This window comes from Mus caroli, unplaced genomic scaffold (genome assembly GCF_978045245.1).
Source record: "Mus caroli unplaced genomic scaffold, Mus_caroli_1 scaffold_8, whole genome shotgun sequence".
Taxonomy (NCBI): domain Eukaryota; kingdom Metazoa; phylum Chordata; class Mammalia; order Rodentia; family Muridae; genus Mus; species Mus caroli.
The window spans coordinates 26,304,389-26,328,750 of record NW_028227263.1 but is presented as its reverse complement, the minus strand read 5'-3'; the positions used below and the strand labels follow the sequence as shown (position 1 = coordinate 26,328,750).

At 44.2% G+C, this 24,362-nt stretch overlaps 1 protein-coding gene and 1 long non-coding RNA gene across 4 annotated transcripts in view; one reads left to right on the top strand and one right to left on the bottom strand.

The window, feature by feature from the left end:
• The window catches only part of LOC147002866 (uncharacterized), a 35,497-nt gene extending 16,065 nt beyond the window's left edge, over positions 1 to 19,432 (bottom strand). Inside the window, exons 1-3 of the long non-coding RNA XR_015047820.1 lie at positions 19,294 to 19,432; positions 17,912 to 18,146; positions 121 to 227 (exon numbers count right to left, since the gene is read on the bottom strand). This is a non-coding gene — a long non-coding RNA (uncharacterized LOC147002866). The remainder of the gene's footprint in view (positions 1 to 120; positions 228 to 17,911; positions 18,147 to 19,293) is intronic.
• The window catches only part of LOC110297791 (acyl-CoA synthetase medium chain family member 2B), a 52,301-nt gene continuing 39,837 nt past the window's right edge, over positions 11,899 to 24,362 (top strand). For 2 of the 3 annotated variants that reach the window (XM_021166783.3, XM_029479593.2), the window contains exons 1-4: positions 11,899 to 12,016; positions 13,712 to 13,901; positions 23,662 to 23,872; positions 24,098 to 24,305. In XM_021166783.3, coding sequence (XP_021022442.1) covers positions 13,725 to 13,901; positions 23,662 to 23,872; positions 24,098 to 24,305 — 596 coding nt within the window. In that variant the 5' untranslated portion in view covers positions 11,899 to 12,016; positions 13,712 to 13,724. The remainder of the gene's footprint in view (positions 12,017 to 13,711; positions 13,902 to 23,661; positions 23,873 to 24,097; positions 24,306 to 24,362) is intronic. The other variant, XM_021166782.3, reaches the window with a different exon arrangement.

Below are 24,362 nucleotides of genomic sequence, written 5' to 3'. Positions count from 1 at the left end.
CAACCTGCAGGGTGACCATGCCCATGAGGAGAACTGACTCTCATCCCTCGGCAGCTTTCAGTTTCCAGTAGCTCCTCAGCTAAGGGTGAAACTTCATGCCCACCTTTCCCCCATTCTCACCTCCACCTCCGCCTCCACTCCATGTTGAGTCTAGCTTGAGCTCACCCAGGTCTTCTTCATGCTGTCCCAAGTACTGTGTGTTCATATGTGCATCTGCCCTGTGGTATCTAGAAAACAGTTTCCTTGTCATCCATAGCTCTGGCTCTTACCATCTCTTTACCCATTGTTTGTGATGTTCCCTGAGCCTCCAAAGGAAGGAGTAGGTACCCCACTTAGGAGTAAGTACTCTGCCATCTCTTTTTCTCTGCACCTTGAACAGTTGGGTGCCCATGTTCGCCACACCATCTACTGCAAAAGAAGCTTCTCTGACGAGGGTTAGCAGATGCACCAATCCATAGGTACAGAGATCAGTCATTAGAAGTAAACTCAATACTATGTTCCATTAGCAGAATAATAGTAGTAGATTCTCCCTAGGCCCTATGACGTGTTTAGCCATTGGCTCTTGACCCCATAGTAGTGGCAGGTATAGATTCCATCTTGTATAGCAGGTCTTAAATCCTAACAGAGAGTGGTTGGTTACTTCCATGACAGTTATGCTCTATTTGCACCCATGGGGAGGTTTTGCAAGGCCAATCATTATTGTAGCTCATAGGGTTCACAGATGACAAAGAGAGTGGTTATTTTTCTCAGTAGGGATGAAGCTTCCAGGTTAGTCCTAGCTTGATTTCTCCATGCTCTTTGACATGTGGTGTTGAGTCATAGCCACAAGAACCTGTGGCTTTAGGGTACGTACTTACAATCCTTACTATCAAGTTCTGGAGGGTAACAAAGAACAATGCCAATAGCCTATAAAGTTGGAACATCTATGAGACTGTCCTGGACAACAAGCCAAAAGAGGAGCCTATTCCTGGCAATGGGCTTTTTATTTTCTAGCCAGTAGTTTCTCATAGGGCCACTGCCAATCTGTTATAGGGTAACTTTATTTAAGCTCTTTTTTATATGTATATATTTTAGGAAGTATCTATAGTACTAAGGTCTTCAGTGTTAGTTGTCCTGCTCTGTATTCCTTCCTCTATTCCACTCCCACATTCCCCTATCCAATTTAACCCTTCCTGTTCCTTTATTCTCTTCCTCCCTTTATTTCACTGCATCCTATCTCCCTTACTGTGAAAATCTCCCACCACGAATCCTTACTAGTCTCCTGATCTATATTGGTTTTACCAATAAAGCACATATATCTGGAGGTTCAAAACTGATGCAGAAACAAGAGAAAATGTGACATTTGTCTTCTTGGGTCTGGATAACCTCACCCAGAATGGTTGTTTCTTGATCATTGTACAATGATTCATTTACACCAAATTTTGTAATTTCATTTTCCTTTAAAAAAAAAACCTTTTTATTGGTTCTTTGCAAATTTTACATCGTGCACCTCAACCTTCTTCTCCTCCCCTCCTATCCACATCCCACCCTTGCAACCTTCCCCACAACAGAAAACAAAAACCTCATTGTGGAAGTTGTAGTGTGGCGCAGCAGTCAGGAGGCAGGGCTGGTTCTCCCATGCTCATACCTTCAGGGGCCAGGTCACCTGCAGCCCCCTACATCCAGGATGAGTTCTACTATCCTGCCCAGGTGAGAGGCAGGGCCAGCTCTCCCACTCTGATGACTCTGAGGTCAGCTTTCCTGCCCACTGTGGTAAGGGGCAAGAAGGAGTCCATGTTACTGCATGGGAGACAAGTTGTGTTGCGGTGCCAGCTCACTCCCTTAGGGTCAGCTCACCCATGCCTCCACCCCCAGGGTCAGCTCTACTGTGCTGCCCAGGCCAGGTGCAGGGCCAGCTCTCCCTAGAGCAGCAGCTAGTGATGGGTAGGGATAGCTATCCTGTTCTCATGACCCCTGGGCCATATCTCCCATCTGCTGCAGGTGGCAAGGGGGAAGAGAGGAGGAGAGTATCTCTCCCTCATCCATAACACCACAGGGGAGATGAGTGGCAGAACCAACTCGCCCACATTCATACCCTTAGGGACAGCTCACCAGCAACTCCTACAAAGTATGGTCTCACTCTCCCAAGTACTGCAGCTGGTGAGGGGCAGGGTCATCTCTTTTGCTCTCACATCCCCAGGATCAGCTTTCCCATGATGCCCAGTTTTGAGGGGGGCAGTTCTGCACAGACCTCAGATATCAATATGTCCCCATGAGGCAGCCCACACCAGGCATGTCCACCTGGCCTTTGGTGGTAACCAACCCCTGCTATGCTGCCAAGCATGCACCTGTAGCTTCATGGAATGTGCCCTATCATTGGTTGACTGAGAAAGAGAAGAGTCCGTTTACTACTGGTTCTATATTTTATTATGCAGGCGCCACCTAGAAGTGGACGGATGCAGCATTATAACCCCTTTCTGAGACAAAAGACACCAGTGAAGAGAAATCTTCACAGTGGGCAGAACTTAGGGCGGTATACATGGTCATACAAGGAGAAATAGCCAGGTATGTGATTTCTCCCTGATTTATAGGCTATAGCCAACAGATTGGCTTGTTGGTCAGGGACATAAGCATGATTAGAAATTTGGTGAGAAAGACATCTGGGGAAAAAGAATGTAGATAGATCAAACGGATGGAGGATGTGAAAATGCTTGTATCCCATGTAAACGCCCATCAAAACTGACTTTAGCTGAGGAGTTCAATAATCAAGTAGATAGGATGGCCCGTTCTGTGGACAGTCAGCCCCACTCCCCAGCCATTCCTGTCATTGCCCAATGAGCCCATGAACATAGTGGCAGAGATGATGGCTATGCATGGCCTTGACAACATGGACTTCCACTCACCCAGGCTTACCTGGCTAAAGCTACTTCTAAATGCCAAATCTGCTAACAGAAGAGACCCACACCTAGCACCAGATATGGCACCATTCCCTGGGCTAACTAATCAGCCACCTAGTGGCAGGTTTACTATACTGGACTACTTCCTCTGTGGAAAACACAACACTTTGTCCTTACTGAAATAGATACTAGTTATATTATTCTAGCTATAAATTTGCCTTTCCTGAACATAATGCCAGAACATGGATTTACAGAATGCTTTATCAACTACCATGCTATTTCTTCTAACCAAGGAACTCATTTGACACCTAGAGAAGTGTGCCAGTGGGCCCATAATCATGGAATCCACTGCTCTCCCAATGTTTCCCACCATCACGAGGCAGCTGGCCTGAAAGGAAGATGGAATGACCTTTTGAAAATATAGACACAGCCCCAGCTAGGTGACAGCAGCCTGGAAGGCAGGAGCAGGGTTTCCCAGAAGACACTAAATGCTTTGAATCAGCATCCTATATATGGGCAGTTTCTCCCATAACAAGGATCCACAGGTCCAAGAACCAAGGAGCAGAAAAGGGAAGAGCTCCACTCACTATCATTCCTGGTGACCTACTAGGAAGATTTTTGCTTCCTGTTTTCACAACCTTAAATTTGTTGGCCTCTAGCAGAGACTCCAGAGGGGGAACACTCTGCCATGAACCACAATAAACATTCCATTGACTGTAAGCTCCTACTTCTCCCTGGCCTGGCTACTTCTGGCTTCTGATACCCTTAAGCCAACAGGCTAAGAAGGGGTTAACAGTACGAGATAGGTGATCAATCCAGATTACCAAGGGGAAATAGGATTGCTTCTGCACAATAAAGGTAAGAAAGACTATGCCTAGAGTGCAGAAGGTTCTTTAAGGTATGGTATCTCTTGGTGCTACCTTGTCCTATGATTAAAGTCACTGGGAAACTATAATGATCTAGTCTAGGCAGGATGGCAAAGGGCACAGACCCTTCAGGGATGGAAGTATGGGTCACCCCTCTAGACAAAGATCCAAGGCCTGCTGAGGTATTTGTTGAAGGTGGAGGAAATACAGAATGGGTGGTAGAGGATGGTATAAATACCAGCTAGGACCACATGACCAGTTGCAGAAGAGAGAATTATAATTGATGTGAGTGTTTCTGTCATATTTTGTTAAGAATATGTTTGTACAGATATCAGTGGTTTCTTTCCTCGATTTCCCTATCACGTTATGTAACATAAATTGAAAGAATATCAGGTGGCATCATATTTAAGTTTGAAATAGTAAAAGAATGTCCCTCAAGAGACATTGCCACCTGTTCTAAATTTATAATGTATTTGTGGCTGTATGAGGGAGACAGTTATATTATATTAGGAATAATTATGACTTGGATAAATATATAATGCATTTTGTGATTGTACCTGAGATAGTTCTATCATGTTTGGGTGTAATTATAAGCTGATTGTTGTTGTCATTTGGAAATTAAGCGTGCATTATATCTAGTTTTATGTCAACTTGACACAAGCTGAAACAAGGGAACCTCAATTGAAAAAAAAAATGCCTCTATAAGATAGGTCAATGGGGCATTTTCTTAATTAGTGATCAATGATGGAGAGCTCATGCCATTTTAAGTGGTGCCACCGCTGGGCTGGTGGTCCCAGGTTCTATAAGAAAGCAGGCTGAGCAAGCCACTTGAAGCCAACCAGTAAGCAACACCCATCCATAACCTACATCCAGGTTCCTGTCCTGTTTGAGTCCTGCTCTGACGTTCTTTGATCATAAACAGTGATATGGAAGTTTAAGCCAAATAAACCCTTTCTTCCCCAACTTTTTTTGATCATGGTGTTTCATCACAGCAATAGTAATCCTAACATAGACATCATGACATAAGGAGACATGATTGTATGTCAAGTTGACAAGGGGTGGACTTGTGATGATTATTCTTGGTTGTCAACTTGACTACATCTGTAATTAACAAAAACTCAAATGACTGAGCAGACCTGTGAAAGATTTTTTTCTTAATCATTTGAAGTGGGAAGACTAACCTCTAATCCAGATCTTTGACATAGGAAGATAAACCTTTCATCTGGACTACATTTTGTGGTGTATATAAAGGACATGGAAGAAAAGACCTCTTTCTCTTTACCTGCTTGTTTTTGCCCTTGCTAGCAAGTCCATTCCTTCACTGGCATTAGGGCCTATGCCTTTGGGATTCCAGCATACATTGAAGACCATCTGCAACATTCAGCTTTGTAAAATGATTCTTTATGACTACTGGATCCTTGGACCTTCCATTCATAGGCAGCCATCGTTGGATTAAATGGACCACAGCTTGTAAGTCATTCTAATAAATCACAGACACACACACACACACACACACACACACACACACACACACACACAGAGGTGAACACAAATGTGTATGTGTACCTCTGTGTGTGTGTGAGAGAGAGAGAGAGAGAGAAGAAGGAGGAGGAGGAGGAGAGGGAGGAGGGAGGGAGGGAGAGGGAGAGAGAGAGAGAGAGAGAGAGAGAGAGAGAGAGAGAGAGAGAGAGAAGGAGGAGGAGGAAAGGGAGGAGAGGGAGGAGAGGGAGAGAGAGGGAGAGAGAGAGAGAGAGAGAGAGAGAGAGAGAGAGAGAGAGAGAGAGAGAGAGAGAGAGGAGAGAGAGCCATTATGTAAGTTCTGTTACTAGTGGTTTAGCTGGATCATGTGGTAAACATATTTCTAGCTTTTTTTTTTTAGGCTGTTCCACCAATCTGCACTCCCATCAGCAGTACATATGCATTCCCCTTTCTTCCACATCCACACCAGCATTTGTCATGATTACAGGTCTAAATTTGTACCATTTGTGCAATTCATCAACTCACTTTAAAAAATAACTTTATGTTAGTTGATATACTACCCATGAAAGGACAAGTCTGTCATCTTTCTTTCAACACATGTCAAAATACACAATCCTAGCACTGCAACTGAAGGCAAAGCAACTTAGAAAAAGAAAAGGGAAAAAGAACAAGGAGAAAAGCAATTTAAGGAAGGAAGGAAGGAAGGAAGGAAGGAAGGAAGGAAGGAAGGAAGGAAGGAAGGAAGGAGGGAGGGAGGGAAGGAGGGAAGGAGGGAGGGAGGGAGGGGGAGGGAGGGAGGGAGGGAGGGGGGAGGGAAGGAAGGAAGGAAGGAAGGAAGGAAGGAAGGAAGGAAGGAAGGAAGGAAGGAAGGAAGGAAGGAAGGAAGGAAGGAAGGAAGGGAAGGTAGTTTTGCTGAAAGTTTGAGGAACGCCGTTCATCATGATGGAGAAGTGTGTGGCAGAGTATGAAGCAGCTGGTCACACTGTGCACAGTCAGGGAGCAGAGACAGATGAACGCTCCTGTTTATGCTCTTCTTTTTCTTATTGACCCTCTAGATCATAGCTTGGTATTATCCATGTTGAAGAGAATTTTCCCTCCTAAGCAAACCTCTCTGGAGTCACACTGACAGGCATATCCACAAGTGTGTTTCCTTGAGATTCTAAATCCTCTCAGGTTGGAAATAAAGATTCTCTCTCTCTCTCCTTTCACACACACACACATTCACACAAGCAATCACACATGCACAGATATGTGCACTCATACCCCGACATCCAGACACTCATAACACTTGTGCCCACACACATACACAGGCACACTCACACATGCAAGAACAGTCATGTATGCAGCTACTTACTTCACACACACACACTCATTATAATATCAAAATGTTTTATTTCCTTATGGTACTAATTTATATACGCAGGTATTCAGTGAATATTCTGGGATAGATTCTATTCTAAGTTCTTTAGCTAATTCAATAAACAAGACAGGAAAACATCTCTGTCTTTAAAAAGCTTAAGCCCTAGGGAAAGAGATAGAAGCAAGAAAATGTTTAAAATTTAGTTTATATAATGTTAAAAAAGTAATTTGGGATTAAGGATTATAGAGTTGGATAATAGATAGGAAAGGAGGGAGGGAAGGATGGAAGGAGGGAAAACCAGTCTAGAGGTGGCTTGCAATTTTAGGTAGATTGGTGGTTAAGATAAGCTTTACTGAGATCAAGGCAATGTCTGCCAAAGATTTGAAGAATTAGAGGAAGCTATTCAAGTAGAAGTCTGGAAAAAAAGCAATCTAATAAGAGAGTCCTGTGTGCAAAGGCTGGGCAGGGTATGTGGTCAAGAAGGGAAGCAGTGTTGCTGATGTGAAGGGGATGTGTGAACAGGTGGGATGCCAGAAGTGAATGGGATGATCATATGGTCCTTTTACAGTGATGGCAAAACTTGGATGCCTATTTTATGTCAAGGTTCACTGTTTGGTTCTAAATGGAAATGTGATATGAGCTGACTTCTAAACAATGCGTAACAGTATCTAAAATTAAGTAAGTCATTTTATATCTTGTTATCTGTTCTTCCTCCAAACTAAAAGGATGTACTTTGGTCCCATCTATGTCTTCTTGATAAATAATTGCTGACTAATTTACAGGGACAGATAGGCCTGTGCAGGACCCCTTGTCTCATTTTCTAAGAAGACAAATACTTGTGTGTGTGCTTACCTGAGTGTGTATGATTTGGCTATGATTCGCCAGACTGTGCCCCCTCCACTCTACCATCAGGCACGGTATCATCAGAAGTGATCCTCAGACCCTGAGTCTGTACAGGGGTTTGGATTTGATTGACGATGTCCTTTCCAAATCTATTCCAAACTGCACTGACTTCAATTCATCAGCTGTTTACAGTGATTAATGTGTTTTGTAGTTTTTGTTTATTTATGATTTAGAGAAGTAAATAACATGAACTAAATGAATTAAATTTTAAAGAAGGACTACTTTAACTTCAATCAAAATTTAAATATCTCACCTCTCCAGAAGCTACTGAGTTTGGCTTTTCTGATTTGTTTGCTTGTTTGTTTGTTTTGCTATGCCAAGGATGAAACCCAGGATCTCACAAATGCTAGACACATGTCCCACCCCTGAGTGCATGCCCAGCAGTCCTGAAAAGTACCACACAAGTGTCATTCTCAACATCTTTAGGGCTAGGTGTTTGATAGGTGCCATTGAGTTCAATGCACTCATTTATGGAGATGTGTTTGAGTGACCCCTCTTTCTAGACGAGAATGCTGGGGTCCAGAAGGAATAAAATCACTTCTCTGTGTGCATCTAGCACAGGAGCAGAGAATCTGGATTCAAACCTAGACAATCTAATTTTAGATTCTCAGAGCTTCATGGGAAACTTCTATTTTAATGTTGTAAGGAGGCTGACAGCTAGGAATATGATGGGGGGCAGGTGGAGGGGGGAGTGCTGGGAATGGTGAGAGTAGTTTGCCCAGAAACAAGGAGGTAGGAGCTGGTGCAGAAGCCATTCCTACACTGGTGGCCCCAGAAGTCATGAGTTATTAAATGAAAATCCCAGCACCAGGTATGGGTTACCAAAATGAGTGGTTGGTCAGGTAGGCCTTGGTGTCCCTCAAACAGGACAGACTGTTGGCATTGTTCTTAGTCACCTTCAAAATAGAAGTAGGCAGGGTCGGAGTCTTCAGTGATGTAGCCACTGTTAAGTCACTTTTGTTCAAGTAAATAACTCCCCACCATGTCATAAGAGTAAATATAAAAGTAGGAAGGGGACGTATTAGGAGGAAAGAGTTTTGTGATAAGAGGATAATGGGAGCATGGTCAAAGTCATTTTATATGTTACACATGTGTATGCCTGTGTCCGCACACCACACACACACACACACACACACACGAAGATTTGAAAACTAACTATATTAACTTAAAAAATAAAACTACATGAATTCAGACTGAAGAGTAGCCACACGAGGGTTTGAAAGCGTCAGTGAGCAGAATAGGTGGGGTGAGATCTACTCCTGCCTCATATCCAGGAAGAGACTTAAGTCCAGCAGAGGGCAGTAGCTCTAATGTTCCTGATAAGCACCTAAGATAGGGCAACTGCACCTATAAAGGAGAAAAAGCAGTGAGAAGAGTAGCCTGTCATTCTGGCTCCCGGTGAACACAGTAAACCTAAGCACTGACCAGGAAGTAAATCTTCCCTAATTCTTTCATAAAGTAGCTTCCTCCTTTCCAAGCAAATCCTACAAAAGTCCCGACATAGAGCCATATGGGAGAACAGCAGCTCCGGCTTAGATTTCTACCCTAGATATAGGCTCAGAGCACTGGAGAAAATAGACAGAAAATAGTCCATGTTCTTGATGTTCTGAATGCTTACTGGGGGCAGACACAAGTGGCCCTGAAAGCAATGACAAATGGGGCTTAAAGTCAATATAGAGAACTTTCCAGAAGAGTACAGAAGAGCTCGTGGCTGCATGATTCAAAGGCAACCAGGAATTTCTGTTATGGAAGTGTAGAAGGAGGAAGATAGACAGACAGCCTTCAGGATAGGCACCCATATGTCACAAGATTGGCATGGAAGTCACAGGACAGCTTGCAGGCACCAGGTCTTGCTCCACATTGAGCAAGACCTGTCTGCTGGTTGGTCTTGCCAGCTTCCAGATGATTCTCCTGTCACTGCTTCACATCTTGTCCTAGGAGTGCTGGGATTACACATGCACGCTAGCACTTCTCAGGTGTGGCATACGGACTTTCACCCCATGGTCTATTTCCCAAGCCCACCTTTGTGTTTCTGACATTATGAGTGAGTCAGAGATGCCAGGGTTTTTCCTAACCATGCTCTGTAAGAATTATTTCATCATGCCTTTGTTGTATGTTAACAAAAATCTCAATACTTCGATTTTACCAATGAAGACTCAGGAGCCAGATGCTGGGGTGAAAGCTTCTGTCTCAGAAAGGCAGAGAAAGTACCCAGATGACCTTCCTCCTCAGCCTACATCCTGCCAGGCATGCCCCTCTCTCACACTGTCTCAAACAACCTCCTTCAAACTCAATATCCCTCCTATCTACTTCCTGTGTCTCTCTCCATCTGTCTCCTGATTCCCTCTGACTCTCTATAGTTTTTCCTTATGTTTACTTCCTGTCAACTGACTGCTTGCTTTGCCTCTTGACCTATGGTTGACTTTATTTAATCCTATTTACAATATTCAAGGAGAAAGCTCTTGGATTTAGGGTGTGTGCTAAAACTGAGCCACGCCACAGATAAAAACAGGTTTTGCTAGTAAATAACACAATCTTGGGGTTTACAGTGTGATCAAATGTCTTGCAACACATCATCTTTCACGCAAACTTGGAGATGTCACTGTTAACCTATCCAACAGACAGAAACTAAGGCTTGAGTTATTAGTGGTCCTCAAAGGCTGGAAAGTGTACCTGGGAGCTTTGTGACACTCTGAACTACTCAGGGTCACTGGAAACGGGTGAATGAACTTTAGACCACTGGAAAATTGCCAAAGAGCTGTGGAGTGGAAAGAAGGATAAATGGGGCTAATTTTCTTCCCTCTAGATAAACAATGGAAGTGAGTTTGAAGACATTGGCCTTCATGCCTCAAGGCATTTAAAAGACAGAGCTAAAATTTATGTGACCATCTGAGTTGTCCATCTATGTCCCTCTGTCTCTCTGTTTTTCTCTTTCTCAACCCCTTCTGAAATCTTATTTGCCTCTGCCTGCCTCACAGGCAACATGACCACTTGACCTGAGAATAGGGTTTCTTGGCACCAATCCCAGGTAGGTGACATTTTCTTTACCAGTATAGGCATTGGTCAGTTGCTCCTGCTCCAGTATATCATCTCCTATCCATGCTCATCCATGGATACATATTTCATTTGGAAGACTCCATGGTCTGACTGAGTTAAGTCAGGTTCATTCTGAGAACAGGTTTCAAGGGCAGAGGCAGGAAGAACAGATAAGAAAGCACAAAATGTCCTATGGCTAGTTTGTTGGCTAGTCTTATGTCCTTTGGATACACACTAGAGTTAACTGAGAGGAGGGAGCCTCAATTAAGACAAAGCCTCCATAAGATCCAGCTGTAGGGCGGTTTCTTAATTAGTGACTGATTGTAGCTGGTGCCATTCCTGAGCTGGAAGTCCTGGGATCTACCAGGACAAGCCAGTAAGCAGCAGTCCTCCGTGGCCTCTGCATGAGCTCATGCCTCCTGCTCTTTTTGAGTTCCTTTCCTGGCTTTCTTCAATGACGCACTACAGTGTGGAAGCATGAGCCAAACCAACCTGTTCCTCATCAACTTGTGCTTAGTTATGGTGTTTTATCACCGCGATAGTAATGCCAAGACAAACAGAACATGATCTTTTGGAACACTGAAGAGAGTGGGACAGGTTGCAGTCACAGCAGGAAGGCAGAACCAACAGATTGACCAGATCTAGGCATAAAGGAGGTGGGAACCTGAGATTTCATGCAGAGAAACTAACAGGATGGTCACCGGCTGGTAAAGGCCCAAGATACAGTGGCAGGGTTTAGAGCTAGAATGCCTAGCACTATCTGAATCTACTTTTAAAAACCTATTAGATGGCCGGGTGTGGTGGCGCACGCCTTTAATCCCAGCACTTGGGAGGCAGAGGCAGGCAGATTTCTGAGTTCAAGGCCAGCCTGGCCTACAGAGTGAGTTCCAGGACAGCCAGGGCTACACAGAGAAACCCTGACTCAAACAAAACAAAACAAAACAAACAAACAAACAAAAACCCTGTTAGATATCCAAGTGGAGATATCAAATAGGTGAGCATTCAGGAAAGAGATCCAGCCAAAAGACATACTTGTAGGGCCATTGGCAAGAGACCTGGATCCAAACAGTGACCCTGAATGAGTGAGACCCTTGGTAGAAGTCAAATGAACGAAAGGATTAAAGGAAATGAGACAGTACATAAAGACTCTGAAGTTCCATTCTCTTCCCCTGGTCAGGGCAAAAGCTTGCTGTCCATTATGAGAATAAACCTCACATTGATCCCTTGGGCTAAGGAGCAGATCAATTGACACTCCACCGCAGGCTCAAAGACTGTGCTGCACATACACTTTGTTAGGAGGAGTAACATCCGCCTAAAATTGTGCACCATTAATGATTAGCTGAGCCCTCGGAGGCTACTCAGGCTTGATTAGGAAACTGTCAGCTTCAGTGCCGTTCTCTCCACTGGTGCTGCAGGAATTCTAGAACTACTTCCCAAGAGGGAAATAGACAAAGCTAAAGCTACTGTCAGAGAGAGTTCCAGAAGAGGACCAGCAGGTGAGTGTTTATGCAAGAGGCAAAAAGGTGGGGCTGTGCATCATGATGACACTCACCAGTCATGAGGAGTAACAGATAGAAGGACAGGGAAAATTCTCCAAAGGAAGATAGTTCAAAACTCCTAGAAGCCACAAAGGGAGTATCACAAGGTGTTAATGAGGGGACAACATAGCATAGGAGAGAGGGAGTCTTCAGCCAACCAAAAGTAGAGGACAGGAGAGCTGGGCAGGAGTGTACACAGAAGAAGCAGAGAGTTAGCTAGTGGTGAAGATATAGATGCTTATTTGAAGAGGAGAGGCTAGAAGATAAGAGTCAGTCACAGAAAGGGAGAGAGACCATCAACCATGAAAACACTAGCTATTGCTCCCCAGGCCTGGGAAGGAAAGTCTTTCCTCTTTTTCTTTGAGAAATCAAGAGAATATCTGGAATTGCCACAGACAAGCATTCTTTTTCTTTCTTTTTTTTTTTTTTTTGAAGTTTGTTATATTAAGATTTTCTTATTTAATTAGGTATTTTCTTCATTTACATTTCAAATGCTATCCCAAAAGTCCCCCTTACCCTCTCCACCCCACTCCCCTACCCACCCACTCCCACTTCTTGGCCCCTGTACTGAGGTATATAAAGTTTGCAAGACCAAGGGGCCTCTCTTCCCAATGACGGCCTACTAGGTCATCTTCTGATACATATGCAGCTAGAGACATGAGTTCCGGGGGTACTGGTTAGTTCATATTGTTGTTCTACCTATAGGGTTGCAGACCCCTTTAGCTCCTTGGGTACTTTCTCTAGCTCCTCCACTGGGGACCCTGTGTTCCATCCATTCTTCTGCCTGAACCAAGGGGGCTGGGAATCCAGCCAACACAATGGATTGCTGGCTTGATTCCCTGACTCAAAGTTCATTAGGCTTAAAATTCCACAGTCTCATCTAAGAGCATGTGACAGAATTCAAAGACCAGTGCTTATAGATTTGGAACATCTTTCCATAGAGCCAATGAAAATGAAAAAAATATAACAGCTATAATCCTCTAAATGATTGCTTATGTTAGACCCTGCACTATACATGGGTAGTTTTTCAGATATGTCAATCAAAAGGGACTCTAAAGAATTAGTGTATTAGCCAGCAGTTGCTGCACTAATGAGCATTCCAAGCATTTTATAGTTGTTTCCTTCTAAACACAGATATAGAATGTGCCTACAAAACTTAGTTGAAAATAACTGTAGGTTGAAAGGGGCCATGTTGGGAACTCCTCATGACATCATCTGGGGCCTCAGGAAAGGTTAGTGCTCTTCTGGGATATGCGGTCTCACAGAAAGCCCCAAAACTGATGATAGGGAGATAGGACCTTGGGTAAGAGCACTTACTGAAATAGCTTGAGAACCCTCATTCAGAAGCCAGGTACCCATGTAAAAAACTGTGTGTTTGTGTGAGCCCAGTGCTAGGGAAGCAGAGAGAAAAGGATCACGGAGACTCTTTGGCTAGCAAGCCTAGCCAGAAATGGGAGCTGGTGGAATGATTCTTTAGGAGAATAATACACAGAAAGAGACTGTACCAGGCACTCAGTTTCAATTCAACTCACCCACAAATACAACCAATCAACCCTGGAGGACAGAGAAGAGATATATGTCTCTACTAGCTTATGGCAAGTGTCAAAATCCAGTAGGGATGAACTCACCTATAATTTCTACCTTCCTTCACAGCTCTGACTATGCTATGCATCGTCTATGGAAAATTCCAAGACTTTTCACTCTCTGGGGGAATGAGATTTCCTGCCGTACTTTCCATATGAATATCAAGAAACTAATACCCATACAGTGGGGCCACCAGGAAGCACCTGCCAAGTTCAACTTCGCTAGTGATGTGATAGATCACTGGGCCAGTGTAGAGAAGGTAAGGGGATACTGGATGGAACAGCTTAAATAAGTTCACATATTTATCAAGATAGAACATTATGGGATGCTTTATTACTTCTCAGACTCCATAAGAAACTGTGAACAGGATGGTCATTTTCCTTGATGCAGCATAGAGTGACTTGGAAAAAAGAAATGTAGAAGAACTATGGGGTTCTGTGAGAGAGGCATCTTCTTGCAGGAGTCAGTAACTGCAGACACTCACAACTGGTCACTATGCTGAGAATAAGTGATTGTTGACTATTCGTCCGTTAACAAAACATCTCACACACACCCCTCAGAGATTCAGGGGATATTATGGAAGAAGGGACAGAAAGAATGTAAGAATTAGATATGTAGAATGTGATTTCTGGGTATGAGATGGCTGTTGCCTTGAATTCACAGCAACTGTAAGTACCTGCACTAGATTTCATGGAGTAGGGAGGAGCTCGCAGGTCCCACCTCTCCTAGAGGATTTTCACACAGTTAAAGGCCAAAGAGGGATGGAGAAACATTTTGTTCAGTAGTGTGCTCACTAGTAATGTGCCCATGCTCCTGTAAACAAACCTTTTCCCATGGACATACACACACACACACAGACACACACACACACACACACACACACACACGAGACAGGAGAAGATTATGGGAGGGTAAATATGATTGGAATGGAATGAATTGTGTACATGTAAGAAAATTGTTATTGAACATATGATTGCATACAATTAATACATATTACTACAGAATTTTTAAAAGGAAGGTCAGAGGCACATACCACATTGTGTGACCTAGTAACCCAGTAACCCGAAACATATGCTCTATTGTGACATCCAAAGTGAAATAAGGAGAGGTGGGTTGGAGCATAGATGATGTGGGAGAACTTGTATTGGACTGACCTAGTGTGTAGTGTTATGGGATGTTCATCAGCTCAGACAAGAGTTTAAGCCGATAGAAAGTCTTTATTAGTCAGCTGGTGACTACACTGGATGTTCAGGACCCCAGGGTAACACTGAACCTTTCTCAGGGTAAGCTCGTAATCACAAAAACCATGTTCTGGGTTGATATTCTTCAATTAACAAGAACAGTAAGCAGGACCATAATTGCAGAAGCTAAACGCCTAAAAACTAAAAAACAAAAAACAAAAAAAAACCAAAAAACCAACCAACCAACCAAACAAACAAACAAAACAACAACAACAACAACAACAAAACCCTTCTTGTGACATAGTCTGACTCCTCAGGTTTTTCCTATTTCCCAAAGGCCAGAATTTTTAAACCCCTGTGTTTGTTTTTATGTTTTTGGTTTTTTGGTTTTTTTGGTTTTTTTGTTTGTTTGTTTGGTTGGTTGGTTGGGTTTTTTTTTTGGAAACTAGGAGGGCCCACCCATCCATTGGGTATGTATAGAACTGTAAAAATCAAGTACATTTTGAGACTTTCTCAAAACTATATGGATTCTAGTGGCTTTGGCCTTTGTTTCAGTTTCAGCAGATAATTATGACTACATACTGAGTTTTACAGCCATCATGGAGTCAGCTGTGCTAGGATCTGGGGCCCTGTTATATTCCCCACTGGTTTTAGTGAATGAATCAAATCATGGGCTCATCCTGTTTTAGTTTAAGACACAGAGCCTCACTGTAAATCCAATCAGAATGAGAATTATCAGCCAGTGCTGACAGCAGAGCAGTTAGCCAGGGGGACTAAGGGAACAGAGATAGATAGATTATTTTTCCAACCCCAACAAGACTTTCTCAAATTACTCCTTATCAATTAGCAGGAAACAAGACGCTTCTCCCAAAGCCATATAGACTTTCTTTGTCTCATGAGACATCTAAGCCTCTCCAATCTTGTAGGACCATTTCTGCAAGTGAATGTAATTGTTGTTTAATTCAGAAACTGAACTGTTTCATACCTCTAGGTCCTGTAGATCACCCTATCTACTTAATTTAGAAAGTGTCAAAAGAGGCAGATTTAGTCAAACCATTAGTACATGCCCACCAAGTAGTCTCAGAAGTCCAGTAATGTTGTTGTCCATATGAATTAACCCTAGTCAGAATCGCAGGCAGAATAAGACAAAGTGTCAAGGTAATAGATTTTGGATATTTGACAAGTTTTAGCCCCGTATAAGTCCTCTAACATTAGTTACCCATTGTCATGTTAAGTTTTGTCAGTCAATGGGCTGAGAGTCTGGTTGGTTCCTATCCCAATGTATTACAGGGGTCAGGTGTCTAAGCATAATCAGTAATCCTGGGTGATTTTTGTCTGGGAATGATTACCTCTTTCCCCAGAGTCCCTTCCTGTGGCATGGAGTCTGATTTCCTAGATTTTTCCTATTTTCCAAAGACAGAGTCTTTTAAACACCCTTTTTGTTGGCAACCAGGGGGGAGCAGCCACAGGGTATGTATAGAATTGTAAAGGTCAAGATGGAATGTGGGTTACTGGTCTGTAGATACACTATACAAAACCTTTCCTGTGTCTGTCTTCCTCAGTTCCTAGGTCTAGACATGAGGGCTGTGGGGGTTAAGCCATAACCCTCTATTCATACCAAACACAAGTCTCAGGAAGAGGTAGAGGACTGGAAGAGCCCAGGGCCCAGTGAAATCTGGAAACAGTCTATTTGGAAGCAGTATCTGTGGCTTCCATTTTCTTGACTGGGGTGAGGTGGATCCATGGTACAATTCCAGTTATCTTCACAGCCATGGGAGTGGAGACAATCATCTTGTAGGGTCATTTCCATGTTAGTTTCAGGGCCCTGTTGGATATCTATTTGACCCAGATAGTATCACTGGACTGGGACAAGGGAAAACTGGTGGGGAAACTTGGAGGTGGATCTTTTGGATAGTCCAATGCAGAGTCTTTATGCACTGGAGGGCCTGGAGTGACTTGAGAAAGGAATGCTACAAAAATTCTGCCACCCACAGCTCCCAGAGGAGGCTCCACTCCCAGGCACTCTAGCACACCCAGGATCATAGGATCAGGGGTGAGAAGGACACAACACCTGTTCTAACACCACCATTGGATGGGTTTCATGCTGGATCAGTCATTGGTTAGCTGTTCCCTCAGTCTCTGCTCCATCTTTATCCTTGTGCATCTTGTAGGCAGAACTAATTTTGAAGTGAAGGCTTTGTGGGTAGATTGATGTCCCCCTCTTTCCACTGGAAGTTCTTCCTGACTACAGAAAGTGACCACTTCAGTCTCTATATCTCCTGTTGGTAGGAATTTCAGCTAGAGTCACCCCATAAACTCCCAGAGCTTCCCCTATCCCAGGTCTCCAGCTAGTCCCAGAGATGCCCCTGCAATGATATCCATTCTCACTCCCAGCCCTCTCCCATCCCCTCCCACAACATCTGATTGCTATTCCCATACCTCTCCTCACTCCCTATCCCACCCAGTTCCATAAACCTCTGATTACTTGGCATATACACAAAATATGCATCACTCTACTCCAGGGACACTTGCTTAATTATGTCCATAGCAGCTTTATTCATAATAGCCAGACTAGAAACAACCCAGCTGTTCCTCAACTGAAGAATAGATACAGAAAATGTGGTACATATACACAATGGAATACTATTCAGCTATTAAAAACAAAGACATCATGAAATTTGCAGGCAAATAGATGGAATTTAAGAATATCATTCTGAGTGAGGTAACCCAGACCCAAAAAGACAAGTATGGCATGTACTCACTTATAAGTGGACATTAGCCATAAAGTATAGGATACAATGTGACATCCAAAGTATGTTACAACCCACAGACCCAAAGAAACTTTGTAATAAAGAGGGCCCAAGAGAGGATGTGTGAATCTCACTCAGAATGGGAAACAAACTAGCTATCAAAAATTACCCAGTGTTTTTAATCTTGAAGTCAGTTTTCCCAGAGTTCACCAGGATGTTGGTCTCTCATTCAGACCCCTTCCTGGGTAAGGGTTATCTGTTTTGGATTCACTTGAGCATAAACCTGAAGTCTAGAGGAGACATCTTACATCAGGTTGTCTAGACTTTGTATAACATACCTTAGTCTGGGCAACTCAGAAAGTTTTGTAGACCCCAAATGAGTAGCCTGGCTCAGTTACCAGAGTCCTGCCAGTTGTTTCCAAGAGAATGATCTTTCCCTCTGGTGTGGGGGTTAAGTTGTCCATTTCTTCTTTACCATGGAGTCTCAGGCAGCATTTGGTCATGATATGATACCAGAATATCCATAGCCCCCAGTGGTCTTAGGGCCATTTGTCAGGCAGCCAAGACACCAGCCTGACAGTGGAAGACAAGAATTTGTTGAGGAAGACAATCAGCCTCTAGAGGAAGCCAGAATTGTTTACTGTCCCCTTTCCTAGTAGTAAGAATCTCTTTTTTCTCTAGATCACACTGTGGACATGATTGGTGGTAAAAGCACAGCACTGACAGTCTGTGTATACCGTGGTAGACTTTCCTTTCCCCATCTGAGAGCCTGAGTCACAGCACTCAGTGCTGCTCTCTGAGCTGAGGTACTTGGCATGGGCCCATATCATTTCAGCTCAAGTAACTATTGTAGCTCCCGCATACTTGCTTTTATCGTTCATCTCCTGACAGTCATGGATGAGCACCAGCGTCATCAGGCAAGAGAGCAACTGAATTGATGGTGCTGGGTTTCTCAAACTGGACTCGAGGGTCTGCCAGGAGTTAAGGCCTGGTCCCATGGGCATTAGACAGCCAGCATTCTGGACTTCCTCAGGAGGGCCTCAATCATGCCATGGGTGTTGTGAGGATAAGATCTTGACCCAGTGTTAACTTGTTTGCTTTATTTTATTAAACTAGCAATAACTGCCATCGCTCTTAAACAGGTGGCCCATCCTGTGGCTGCAGGGTCCAACCACACGGGGCATGTCATGGCCCCAGAGTTTTCCTTAAAATCCCTTTAGGACTGAAGCAGATGTCAGAGCTGTTTTTAAAGCCTCACATGTCTTTTGTTTAGTCTCAGTCTAGATCAGAGACTTAGTGCCCTACTCCGTGCTGGTGTATAGAGGTCTTATTATTTCCACAAACTCTGGTATCCAGAGGCATCAATATCCTGCTGTACCCAGAAACTCTTAGTCTTTAGAATTGGGATTTGGAGGATCGTAGCAATCTTACTCCGAGACAGGCTCCTTTTGCCTTCCTTCAGCTGGTAGCGAAGATAAGAAGCCTCTGATATACAAAGTTGAGCTTTCTTAGCTGACATTCTGTAGCCCAATGTCTACAACTCTGGCAGCAGCCTCTTGGTGGCCCTTTTGTAATCTATCTTCCCAGGAAAGTTCTGACAGAATGGCAGGAAGTCTGCATTTAGTGTCTTTAATTCCTGGGGCAACCCGGTCCAGGTAAGTTGCCCACTGTTACCTCCCACTGGGTCTGTCCATGTAAAAGCAAAGATGGGTCAACTCACCTCTGCCAATGGGAAGCTGGAGAATACATATTTTGGGTCAAAGAGAATGTATATCTGATTCTCTGGAATGACCAGACTCATGAGGATCAGAGGTCCCAGCTTTCTTCACAGGCAGGAGAAGTTCAGTCCCAGGTCCCTCTTGGCTGGGCACCAAGATATCTGTTTCTTCCAGCTAGGCAATATAATCTGCATTTCCCCTTATGTGTCCAGGGCCATTGGGTATTGTTTAACTTGGAAATAGGTAGCTGAACTGGGTAGTTGAACAAATATAGGAGCTTGGTGTTGAGCCAATCCTGAGGTGTTGATTTCTTTAATCCCCTATGTGAGGGTGAGACACCGAAACTTTGCTGGGTATCTGTAAGTCTCACTGTGTTTCATCATGAGGGAATGGGACAGTGGCTTTCAGTTATGTAAAAGACTTTGTCCCACTCAGCTCTCTGTGGATGAACACCCTTTAAGGTACTTCCAGCAACTGGGACCTAGTTATACTAATACTTTTTTTATTTCTTTTTTTAACATCTGGGGACAAGTTGGTGACAAAGAAAACCGTTTTGGTAGCTATCTTTAATCCTTTAAGAAGGACCTATCAAAAGTTGTTTAAAGTCTGTGTGGTCAGTGGTAGATAGAAGGAAAAATTTGTTTTATCCGGGCTGTTTTATCCAGGTAGTGATCCCCTTGCCCAGTGCAGGGAGCATTTGCTTATTTATTTTTACTTTTTCAGAAAATAAAGGGTTTTACGGATCACTGATTTAAAAGGAGACATAAATCATAACAGACAAAGGAGTAGAATTTCCTTTTTACTTCCGGCTCAGCCCAGGGGAATTTCCCTCTTCCCTGGGGCAGCTTAGAGCAGGTGCAGAGCAGAGGGAATGCTCACCTGGGAGACTCCTTTCCCTTCTTGTGTGCTTTCTTCTTACATGGCAGGGGGCCCTGGATGAGATACCCAGTTCCTTCCCACCTCCACAGGGACTAACCCTGACCAAGAGCAGGAGTCCAGCAACAAAACACGTCAGAGCACCTGCTCCTGGAGTGGGACGGGGGAGGATCTTTCCGGGTTTCCCTGGGTGACTTCTTGCAGAAGCAAGAGGATTCATGTCCCCAAAAGGATGGGGCATAGTTCTTAAGCCAGAGGCTCCTCACACCAGAGAAAGTCACTGGTCAATGCAAAGAAACAAATCTGACAGGGACATATAGAAAGACAGAGGTGTGCCCACACAGAGACACACATAGAATGACTCATGGACACACACACACACACAGAGAGAGAGAGAGAGAGAGAGAGAGAGAGAGAGAGAGAGAGAGAGAGAGAGAGAGAGAGAGAGAGATACAACCAGGGGTGGCCACCACACATTTATACACCTGCACAGACAGGAGGACTCTCACAGGGATCCTGGACACTGGAACAGCACCCAAACAGAAGTCACCTTAACTAGACTTACCTCTGGAGGTGACAGAACAGGTGACTTTCCAGTTTGTTTCTTATTGTGGTGGAGGTGTCAGACCCATCTGAATCGATAGGCAACAAATGATCAAAGGGAGTCTGGGATGGGGATGCTGGAACATCTCAAGTTGCACACCCTCTAGGAGTACCTGGCAACTGCACTCTTTCTTTTTCTAAGGGGCTCTGAGACCCCGGTGTCTCAAGGTGTGGTCTCTGGGATTTCTCTGGGGCTTTCAGAAACATTGTGAGGTATTCACCAGAGAAGACTGCTCAGACATGGGCCTAATATAATAGAAAGTCTTCATTAGCTGGCCGCAGTTACACTACGTGTTTGGGATCCCAGTTATCCCTGAGTCATTCTCAGGGTGAGCTTTTAAGCACCAAACATATGCTCTAGGTTAACATATGTCAGTTCACAAGAACAGTCAGCCAGAACAGAACTCCAGAAGCTAAAAAGCAAGGTTAGTACACTTGAGACTTTCCCAGAATGATATGGACTTTGACAGATTAGGCCTTTGTTTTAGTTTTGGCAAGTGTTTCTGTCTACCTGCTGAATTACACAGCCAGAATGATACTTTCATCATGGAGTCAGTTGTGCTAAGGTCTGAGGCCCTGTTATAGTACTGACCCCCATAGGCTCAGTTTAAACATTTGGTCTCCAGCTGGTGATGATGGTTTGGGAGGTGGGACTATAGGAAGCAGGAAACTGAGGACATAACCCTGAACTTTTGCTTTGTCTGTGGTTCTCTGCTTCCTGTCACGGAATGAGTAGCCTCTGTCACACACTCGTACTGCTGTGACTCTGCCTCACCTTACGCATGCACAGAGTCAACACAGCCAAGGGATGCTAATGGGATCCTCTGAATGCACAAGCTAAGAGATACATTAAGGGGTTTGTCACAGTGACAGCCATTCTGATTAACATTATCACAGAAAGAAAACAACCACTCAAGGCTTAGCCAGTCTTCTCAGAAAACTAGGCCACATGTCCCGGCCATTGAGGTGTGCAAGTAAGATGCCCACTCAACGAAGTAGGCATCAGCCCAAGAGATGGGGGTGGGTGTGGGGGTGGGGGCAGGGATGTTGAAACCTCCAAGTTTCTTTGTCCACCTATGAGTTTCATTCACGACCACCTCAATACTACCTTCACCATAAATACAATTCGAGAGGCTGAACTGGCTCATCCAGGCAAAGGCAGGAGAAGGGCTGGACTTAACCAGCAAGGGAACGAAACGGGGATACCCAAAAGAAGCTGTGATGAGGACGTTGTTCTGAAGTCCTGGTTCTGTGAAACAACTTTAGCAAGCTGATTGCACCATCCTCTCTGTTGAAGACGGAACACAGGTTCAAGGTTGTGGCATGACTCTTCCTGGGAGACTTGCTGATCATCCCATCCAGTGTGATGAAAGGCCAAAGAACCGATCTGATCTAAGTCAAGATGGGTGAAACCATGAGCCTATAGGGTTAGTTACAAGGGTGTGGGTAAGGAGTTACAGGGACATGAGTAACAAACACAAAGGGACACGTGTCACTGAGAAGCCCTCCTCAGCATGAACCACTGGTGCTCCTTATGCAACTAGCTATTTACTACTTACATATAACAGCCTGATCTGGCTTCGTGAAGATTCATGTGCCTGTGTGTCTTGTAGACTTGGGCTTCATTGTTTTGTTAGTTTCATGAGCCCCTGAGCCTCTTCTGTCCTACAAGGGACTGTTTCAACCCAGAGGAAGGGACTGAGTCTCTTTGTCTCTGAGTGCATGTATGCACATGCACCAATGCACACACATGCATACGTGTTTATAATGTGTGAGTGCAAGTGGATGCCAGAGGTCAGCCTCATGTGCCCTTCCTCGGCTACATCACTTTGGGGTTTGAGATGGAAGTCTCTCACTGACCAGTCGAGTACACTAGGCTGACTGAACAACACGACACAGGGACCTGCCTGTCTTCACCTCCTCAGTGCATAAATTACAAATGTGTGTCACCACGACCTACTTTTTCCATGTGTTCTGGGGAATGGAACTCAGGTCCTACAGTTTACATGACAAGCGTGTAATCCCACAGGTATACCTGAGAGGTACCCTGTACTCATCTCTCAGGTATCCTCAAGCTAATCCAGCTGGCAATCATATTATCTAGCACAGCAATATATAATGTGTTTTAGCTATTATTTTTTAAACATGCATATTAAAACTCTCTGTTTTAATACAGTATCAATAGATCTAACCCACATTTAAAAAATAACTTGAGGGTTTTCAGCACTTTTTAATTGTGTGCGGATGTCCTCAGATTGACAAGCCTACCCCTAGAGTTGCAATTTGTCCTGTTTGCTATGTTCCTTTCACCAGAATTCTTGACCTGATAGCTTCCAGTAATGACATGGAGACCTTTTATTATTAATAAAAGATTACACTTTGTAACTTAGGCTTGTTCCCACTAGCTTGTATAACTTAGTTAACCATCTACACTTGTCCACAGTTGCCACATGGTCTGTTAGCTCTCTTTCACACAGTCCCAGCACCTGTTCCTTCTGCCTCCCTGTCCAGATGGAGAACCCCCACCACCCACACACACACAACACACCTCCTCATGTGTGCTCACACCTGATCCTTTCTCAGAGTTCCTATCTCTGCCTGGAAGGTCCATCTTTCCTCTCCTGCCCTACTGTAGACTGTCGGCTCTTTATTAAGCCAATCAAGTGACAGAGAAGATGTTTTACAAAACATGGAGATAGGTGATGTTCATAAAAATAACAATACCAAAGTTTAGACAGTACTTAGCACTCTGCTTGTACAGAAATCAACATCTGAATAATACAAAAACAACCTTCACACGGTTCACAAAGGAGATTATCCCAACACCTTCCTGTGTCTGACCTCCTGCGTTTCCATAGGCCTTCTGATTGCCAGGTCTTCTTTTCCTTCAGGCTGGCAAGAGATCTTCAGGTCCAGCCCTATGGTGGATGAATGGCAGTGGGGAAGAAATAAAGTGGAGCTTCAGAGAACTGAGTGAAGTCAGTAAACAAACGGCCAATGTTCTCTCGGGAGCCTGTGGCCTACATCGTGGGGACCGTGTGGCAGTAGTGCTTCCCCGAGTCCCAGAGTGGTGGCTGACGATCCTGGGCTGCATGCGGACAGGTTAGTAACTGCCCACACAGGCTGGGCTCTCTCCCTTGTGAAGGGAATGGAGGGGAGAGAACTGCAGCCTCCTCTCCCCAGAGAAACCCCCATAGAATGTTCTGTTCTTCCCCATTGGTTACGCCACCCGCCCTTCTGGTTGACCCCCATGGCTGTGCACAGCCCTTCTCTGGGGAAGAAGACAATTCCCTTCCTAGCACTCTTTAAACTGTTTGGCTTCTCCAGGCCTTGTTTTCATGCCTGGGACCATCCAGATGAAATCCTCAGACATACTCTACAGGCTGCAGGCATCCAAGGCCAGGGCCATTGTAGCTGGGGACGAAGTAGCTCAGGAAGTGGATGCTGTGGCCCCTGACTGCTCTTTTCTGAAAATCAAGTTGCTGGTGTCTGAAAACAGTCGAGAAGGATGGCTAAACTTCAAGGCATTGCTAAAGTGAGTATCTCTTGTCTTAGCCAGCTTTTCACCCAAACCAGAAATCCAACCAAGAAA